The sequence below is a fragment of the Nerophis lumbriciformis genome, linkage group LG15, assembly GCF_033978685.3.
Source record: "Nerophis lumbriciformis linkage group LG15, RoL_Nlum_v2.1, whole genome shotgun sequence".
Lineage (NCBI taxonomy): Eukaryota > Metazoa > Chordata > Actinopteri > Syngnathiformes > Syngnathidae > Nerophis > Nerophis lumbriciformis.
This window is the reverse complement of record NC_084562.2, coordinates 31349044-31358254: the sequence shown is the minus strand read 5'-3', so window position 1 is coordinate 31358254 and position 9211 is coordinate 31349044. Positions and strand designations below refer to the sequence as shown.

The 9211-nt window shown below is 36.5% G+C and overlaps 1 protein-coding gene across 4 annotated transcripts in view; it reads left to right on the top strand.

Moving 5' to 3' along the window:
- otog (otogelin) overlaps nt 1-9211 on the top strand; it is a 143086-nt gene that overhangs the window by 128051 nt on the left and 5824 nt on the right. For all 4 annotated transcript variants that reach the window (XR_009816807.1, XM_061975031.2, XM_061975030.2 and 1 more), the window contains one exon: nt 1140-1185. Coding sequence is in view for 3 of the 4 variants with exons in the window: in XM_061975031.2 (XP_061831015.1) it covers nt 1140-1185 (46 nt within the window). In the remaining variant the exon portion in view is untranslated. The remainder of the gene's footprint in view (nt 1-1139; nt 1186-9211) is intronic.

Here is a 9211-nt window from a genome sequence, read left to right as displayed (position 1 = left end):
AAATATAAATATAAATAAATATATATATATATATATATATATATATATATATATATATATATATATATATATATATATATATATATATATGTATAAAAGTTTGGACACAGCTTCTCATTTCAATAAATTGTACATTGTCACTGAAGGCATCAAAACTATGTGAAACTAAGTGAAAACCATTTCAGGTGACTACCTCTTGAAGCTCATCGAGAGAATGCCAAGAGTGTGCAAAGTAGTAATCAGAGCAAAAGGTGGCTATTTTGAATAAACTAGAATATAAAACATGTTTTCAGTTTGATTCTAGTTTCTTCAAAATAGCCACCTTTTATTTCACCTGTTATTGTTAAGTACATAACTCCACATGTGTTCATTCATAGTTTTGATGCCTTCAGTGGCAATCTACAATGTAAATAGTCATGAAAATAAAGAAAACCCATTGAATGAGAAGGTGTGTCCAAACTTTTGTCCTGTATATATATATATATATATATATATATATATATATATATATATATATATATATATATATATATATATATATATATATATATATATATATATATGTATGCGTACATATATACATATGTATAATAATATATGTATACATGTTGTATGTATACATATATATATATATATATATGTGTGTATATATACATATGTATGTGTATATATGTATGTATAGATATATATGTATTTGTATTTGTGTATGTATATATATATATATATATATATATATATATATATATATATATATATATATATATATATATATATATATATATATATATATATATATATATATATATGTGTGTGTGTGTGTGTGTTGTTACTTTGCATGCAGGCCACCGGCCACATTTTTTTTAGCCCAATGTGGACCTCAAGTCAAAAAGTTTGGACACCCCTGCTCTGAATCCTGACAATTTTGAGACAGCTGGAAGTTTCCGCTCCCTCTTTTGTAGTATTTAGGTCCAAAGAACTGCAGACCTACTCCAGTATCTTAATGTGCCTTTATAAGACGGTTAACTTACAAATTCGAAAGGGATCACATTGTTATTGTTCCCACTGTATATTTTAAATGATCAACAGTATAATTAGAGATGTGAATAATCGCCATACTTTTGGCTCTCTTTTTCACCCAGATCGGAGGGAGCGTCGTAAGTTACATGGACGGATGTTGCAAAACATGTGAGTATGTGACGTGAGCATCGCACAGCTGTAGTAGTTACTGTCGAGCTTTGAGCCACAGCTGACACTCACCTGCCAACCAACATGCCTCCAAAATGTCCAATCAGTTTGTAGTTAAATTCATCAGCACAATGTCATAATTGCTGCTTGTTTTGCTCTCGCAATTGCCTTCCAATTATTCTCATTAGTGAGTATTGTCAATGTGCTTTCCAGTGACAGGATGTCCGACAACTACACAGGCACAAGTCTGAATGTATTTTTATTTTGATTGTAAACGTTTCTCGAAGACACACAGGATCAACATTTTACATACATGCTCCAGTATTCACCTAAATATGGTAACACATGCAGAAAGCGCAGGCCAAGTCATTAAATGACAGTTGTAATGCAATCGCCACTGCAGTGACAAACTGTATGATTACTTCCCTCTTTTACAAACGTTTGTATTATAAAAAAGGAATCGAAAGACTCCAAAATAGTCCACAAAGTCAAAACCCACGGCAGACTCGCTCACACACAAATAAATTCAAGCACGTAAAAAGGATGTCGTTGTAATAGTATATGCCGCTTCACGCACCCAAACACCCAATCATTTGAGCTGTCCAGTGCTGGTCCCAGCCAAAACTAATGGGAGGGTTGCATTAGGATAGCCAGTATAAAAACAAAGCCAAGCAAATGTGTTTATTAAAAAGACAGTATAAAGATATGTTTTGGAGTGTAGGGTGTCCTTGAATTACTTACAATTTTAATTTAGCTCTATATAGAAAATATAATGACCTTTAAGTCCAAATTCTTCAAATTCACCTAATATCTACAGGTTGGCATCTGAAACTTGGACACGTCGGTGTCTTTGGAATGAATAGATTAGACCAGTGTTTTTTAATCACAGTGGTACCTTTGGGATACGAGGGCCCAAGCTTACGAGTTTTTTGGGATACAAGCTATCTCTCAGCTATTTGTCATGCTTCAGGTTGCGAGCAAAAACTTGGTTTACGAGCCTCCCAACAAAAAATTTGTTGTCTTACCTGCTAGCATTAGCTTATAGCTAGCAAAACATACATTTGTTTTTCAAATCGTAGGTATTAAGTTAGTAAGTGCAAAGGTGAGTGCTGGTAATAAGAAGCGGATGATATTCATTGAATTAAAGAAATAAATAATCTAATCATGACAAAGTGTGTAGCCAACTCAGCGGAGAATTAGAGCGTAGAATGGCTAGTCTGCACCATACTGAAGCTGTGAGTTGATAACAACAGCCATGAACGTTAAAATAATATCTAAACTGCCAACATTGATCTATTGAAATATGGAGAAGCTGCTGATGGTGTGTTTGACGGAGAAGCCGCTCGCAGGAAATACTGCAGTCGGCTCCCGAAGTTAAATGCTGTACATTATTATTATATTACTTCATAAAATATTACAATGTGTTGTATTAGAAACATTAATTTCATGTTTACAGTTAATATTAGCAAGTTTTAGGATAGGATAGACTTTTATAAATGAGGCGCTAACGGGATCTCAACAAGAACCGGTTTTCAATTCTCATTGTAATAACATTCATGCTCTCAACGAGTGCATGTCAACTTGCAACCACAACTCTGAAAACATGTATGTGGCTTACCATCATGTACCAATCCCACCAGGTACTGGATTCCCTCTGTTCCCTTTCTCTGTTAGCTCCCTGACTCCCACATTAAACACAAACTGTGAAAGAGGTACCCAAACCACTATAATTGCCGGTGCTATTGTTGAAATTCAACAATGTACTCCCTTCCTCAGTATACTATTTTGTATTTTTATGTATGACTTTCTCGCAGAATATTTTATACCTGGTTGAACTGAGGTGGGCTTCCATTTTAGGCCTAGAAAAGAAATCCCAATTTTGAGTACTCCATTTATACCCTGCCTTCCTTGCAGATCTGTATACAAAATCTACACGCTCTTCACATTTAGCACTGTCTGGGCAGTGCATTGTTGATTGCCAACAATGTGCTGTTGGTAGAAGCCCAGTAGTCGGGCTTAGATGTCTGCATGTTTCAACAGATGATAGTGGTGTGTGTGCTGTTTGTGTGTATTATCCAGTAGTGGCTGTATAAGATTTGCATGCTGCTTGTTTTCTTCCACCGCTGCAGAGAGCTTAAGATGCTATGCTAATACTGACAGTAAACAATCTTAGGAGTGACTCTCATCATTCATACATCCTGAGCTTTGGTTATTCTCTTGCATTGATGTTTCATTACAATAAAACAAGCAACGTTCTTGAAGTCTTCATTGACTATCCAGAAGTCTAAACCTCAGTACTCCCTTATTATATATAAATCATTGTGTGTAAATCATACGACAGCAGTAACTCAATCTGTAGAGCTTTAAGCTTTGGATCCATAGGGTAGAATAGGGTTCAAGCCTGGCTGCGGAAAAAAATCGCATGCACTTTGCGTAATTATAATTAGTACAACAAATTGAATAATTATGATGTTTCCAGGCTTTGAGTTATAACTAGGGATGTGCCGATCGATCGGACACCGATCGGTATCGGACGACATTCGTGTAAATGTGTGGGATCATCATTGCCGATTAATGCCTTTTAATGCCGATCACATACGCCAATCCCCTCTGGCTGACCTTGTATTTATTTTTAGCAAGCAGTAAATTATGTGGCGTGTGGAGCTGCTCCTGCAAGCCTATAATATTTACCTCCATTATGGCAAGCAAACTGCATTTCTTAGTATCTTAAGTATCGTTACATTATCACTAGAGGTTGAGGCTAAACATGTTACACAGCTAGGAGAAGGCATGCTATAGCTAAGCAAACCACTAAATTAATAAGAGTTAAGAGAGATGATATTGTAACAACTGTTGGATTGTCAGCATTGTCGCAATCGGTACACGACACATGAGAGGTGGGCAAATCGATCACAAATTGGTGGTGTCAATACCAAGGTTAGTATAAGTTTGTGATCGATACTAAAATGATATAGTAGATATTTTTCTTTTCTCAAAATCATTTTTTTGTTCATGTTTCCAAACTCAAGGAATAAGTCCCTGGACACAAGCGGACTTAAAGGGCAAAAACTAAAAGATCTAAATGCGTAGTAAATGGTAGTTTTTGCTTTTGTTTACTTATTGTGTAACATTGACGTTGTTTGGCTCAAAGAATTTTAAAATATACAAATGACATATCGTGTTGCAATTGTTAAACTGTCAATAGCATCCACCATGAATACATTGAAAAATGTGCAGTTAATAACTGTGCTCAGTATTGGTATCAGCCAATCTCACTCATGGATGATCGTATTGGAATCAGCAGTATAAAAACCCTGATTGGAACATCCCTATTTATAACGGAGCTTGTACAATTTTCAGGGTGTGCACATGAATAAGGCCATTACTTTGAAAGAAATATGATGGGACAGACCACCTCATCGTGGGAGCTCAGGTCCCACCGACTCCCACGTAACTTGAAACCCGGCTGTGCCGCCTGTCTCTGACAACAAAGGGATCTATTGAGTTGATTCTGTGGCTGCCTGACGGCTGCAGTTATATTTAAACCTCATCACTCAGGATTGAAATATCTGAATGGAAAATAGAACCACCTGACGCTCACATGCACTCAACAATTACATACACTTGCACAATTGAATGAGATCCTATAGAAGAGCTGTATCATAAAGTATTTTCGATCCATCAATTCATATATTTATATTTCTCAGAGTGAAAATATTCAGTAACTTCTGTAACTTTTTTACAGATTGAAGATTTAATCAACTTATTAGTAAATCGTATGATGTAGAGCAGTAGTGCTACTGAACTCTTAAGTAGTGTTGTCCCGATACCAATATTTTGGTACCGGTACCAAAATTATTTCGATACTTTTCTAAATAAAGGGGACTACAAAAAATTGCATTATTGGCTTTATTTTAACAAAAAATCTTACGGTGCCTTAAACATATGTTTCTTATTGCAAGTTTGTCCTTAAATAAAATAGTGAATATAAATGACAACTTGTCTTTTATTAGTAAGTAAGCAAACAAAGGCTCCTAATTTAGTCTGCTGACGTATGCAGTAACTTTGTCATGACTTGATCTTGAGAGTGTGCTTTTCCGGGGTGCAACGGAAAGTTGGCACGGGCGAGACGGGAATGAAGGTACATGATTTATTGAAACACTACAACTACAAAAAAAGGATCAAACCAAAGCGCGCACAGTGGCGGAAACTATGAACAATTAAACAAAACATAAACTGTGGCTTGATAAACAAAAACTTACTTGGCATGGAACCGGCATGAAAAAAGAGCAGCAAGGATCATAAGGGTGTGCAGAAGCATATATGGGGTGTGGTCGTCAGCAAGGCAAACTGAAAAACACTGAACTTAAATACTACAGACATGATTAACGAAAACAGGTGCGTGACTCAAGACGTGAAACAGGTGCGTGACGTGACAGGTGAAAACTAATGGGTAACTATGGTGACAAGACAAGGGAGTGAAAAGCCAGAAACTAAACAAAACATGACTTAAAACAAAACATGATGATTACACAGACATGACAAACTTATTGTGTCATTTTCCATTCTATTATTTTGTCAAAATTATTAAGGACAAGTGGTAGAAAATGAATCATTAATCTACTTGTTCATTTACTGTTAATATCTGCTTACTTTCTCTTTTAACATGTTCTATCTACACTTCTGTTAAAATGTAATAATCATGTATTCTTCTATTGTTTGGATGCTTTACATTAGTTTTGAATGATACCACAAATTTGGGTATCAATTTGATACCAAGTCGTTACAGGATCATACATTGGTCATATTCAAAGTCTTCATGTGTCCAGAGACATATTTCCTGAGTTTATACATTTAAAAAAAACGAAAGAAGATGTTGTGGTGCCAAAAAATATTGACCTAATCATAGTAGTATCGACTAGATACGTTCCTGTACTTGGTATCCTTACAGAGGATGTTAGGTGTAGGTCCACCAATGGCGTTTGTTTACATTTTGACGCCGGTGAGCTACGGTGTGTAGTGAAATATGTTTAGCTATTCCTCGTCCTGCAGGGATGATACTTGTAAGAAACTTACTTTATTTTTTCGCCATGGAGGCGAGGATTAGTGATTTAGAAGTAGCTAAAACACTGCCGACTGCGAATGGTTGTTCTCCGCTAGCTCGCTAGTCATGTCTTAAAACACCTCTTCCGGTGGGCGTTTCAGTGTTATAACTTCACCTTTATCGTTCATTTTTAAGCCAAAATGCGCCAGTTTTCCCTTTTCTGTCTACACACATTGTCTGTTTGTAAGTATTCCGTAATTGTGCGCTACCGGACATGCTCGTCTGCTCGTAAACCAGCAATGACACGACTTGACGACGATGGGGGTGGTGGACTGGTACTTTTCAGAGACGGTATAGTACCGAATGGGATTCATTAGTATCGCGGTGCTATACTAATATCGGTATACCGTACAACCCTACTCTTAAGTACTACAAACATCTAAATCATATAAACAAAAATGTTATAATAAATTATAATACATTTATTGGCGCCCTGACACCTCAACTAGCAGTCAAAGCTAAACTAACATTTACAAGTTACTTGAGAGTTTCTGGTACTAATCCATCTTAAGACACTTTAGCCACCTTGCTCCTAGTACCTCTCACACTGGTTTGTGGCAGGACTCTCTTGCTAAAGAGATTTTAAATCTCAATGGGACTTTCCTGGGTAAATAAAAGTAAAAAAACAAAAAAAAAATGTTGTTTTGTTTTACATTTTAACAGCAAAAAAACATTTGTTTTATTTGTTTCAATATTATGCGATATTAACAAAATGTGTTTTATGTGTAATAATTTTTTGTACTTTACCTTTTTACCTTCCATTTAAACCGAAGGCTGAGACGGCCTACTCAGTTTGGTTTTATCCACTCCAAGTAAGGTGTATAGGGGGCGCCGGTATCCCGCCTGTGTGCCCATCTGACACACACATTCTACTGTTTTTTTCCCCCCTCATTCTTGCTATGCCTCTCAGAGAATTCCGCCTAGGCAACTGCCCATGTGGTTTGTATCAAAAACCTCTACTAATAACGCTAAAGCTGTGGTGATAAGGTTTTTGTAACCGCACAAACATAATTCACCCTTTACCCTTAGTTTTTGGATGTTCTCTTTCAATCAGCACCAATTTGTTTTGCTCACAGCAACTATTTAAGCAGCACATGACATGATTTGACATTTGATTCAGCTTTTGAAAGTGCAGAAATGATCAGCCGCAGGCCTCTAGACCGGGGATATTCAACAACATTTTTTGGGGGGCCATATTTCCAGCTAAAAACCATGGGGCGGACATCCCTCTTCACTATTAGTCTTAGAGAACCAGCGTCCTCTACAGTAGACATATTATTTTGGTCTTTTTGTTTTGTCAGTTACAGGAGCGTTCTGCTGTTTTGCAAAAAAGCTAGTAAAAGATCATTTCTATGGCAGCTGCAAAAATGTGAATCTCTCACAACTCGCGGTCTACCAGTTGAATATACCAAATAATAAAAAAAGAGAGGACCTAAACTAGAATCTTTCTTAGTGTGCAATACGGTTGTTAAGATGGTGTTTTTGTTTTATAATTTATCTATACATAATGCAATTGTTAGTGTGCAATATGTATTCATTATTTATTACTAATTTTTATATTTTCATTATGTTTTACTTTTGTTACCGTATGTAAAAATCTGCAGTGCAACCACATAATTGGCCCATTGTGGTATAAATAAAAGTCTATCCTATCATATCCTATAACTAAAGAATGTGAACAAATGACAACTGACTGCATTTGAAGTAAACAAGCTACAGCAACACCTTTGTTGGGGCCGGGGGGCGGAGTTAAGGGGGGAGGAGTATATTTATAGCTAGAATTCACTGAAATTCAAGTATTTCTTATATATATATATATATATATATATATATATATATATATATATATATATATATATATATATATATCTCAGTGACGTGCGGTGAGGTTGATGGCTGGTGAGGCACTGACTTCATCACAGTCAGATTTACAAACATATGAACCCTAAAGAGTATCTTATTCACCATTTGATTGGCAGCAGTTAACGGGTTTTGTTTAAAAGCTCATACCTGCATTCTTCCCTGCTTGGCACTCAGCATCAAGGGTTGGAATTGGGGGTTAAATCACCAAAAATTATTCCCAGGCGCGGCGCTGCTGCTGCCCACTGCTCCCCTCACCTCCCAGAGGGTGATCAAGGGATGGGTCAAATGCAGAGGACAAATTTCACCACACCTAGTGTGTGTGACGATCATTGGTACTTTAACTTAACTTTAACTTTACACATACAAACTGTAGCACACAAAAAAGCACATTTAATTATTATGGTCTTACCTTTACTTATACAGGTAAAAGCCAGTAAATTAGAATATTTTGAAAAACTTGATTTATTTCAGTAATTGCATTCAAAAGGTGTAACTTGTACATTATATTTATTCATTGCACACAGACTGATGCATTCAAATGTTTATTTCATTTAATTTTGATGATTTGAAGTGGCAACAAATGAAAATCCAAAATTCCGTGTGTCACAAAATTAGAATATTGTGTAAGGGTTAAATTTTGAAGACACCTGGTGCCACAAACTAATCAGCTGATTAACTCAAAACACCTGCAAAGGGCTTTAAATGGTCTCTCAGTCCAGTTCTGAAGCCTACACAAACATGGGGAAGACTTCAGATTTGACAGCTGTCCAAAAGGCAACCATCGACACATTGCACAAGGAGGGAAAGACACAAAAGGTTATTGCTGAAGAGGCTGGCTGTTCTCAGAGCTCTGTGTCCAAACACATTAATGGAGAGGCAAAGGGAAGGAAAAACTGTGGTCAGAAAAAGTGTACAAGCGATAGGGATCACCGCGCCCTGGTCAAGATTGTGAAAAAAAACCCATTCAAAAATGTGGGGGAGATTCAGAAGGAGTGGACAGCTGCTGGAGTCAGTGCTTCAAGATCCACCACCAAGAGACGCTTGAAAGACATGGGTTTC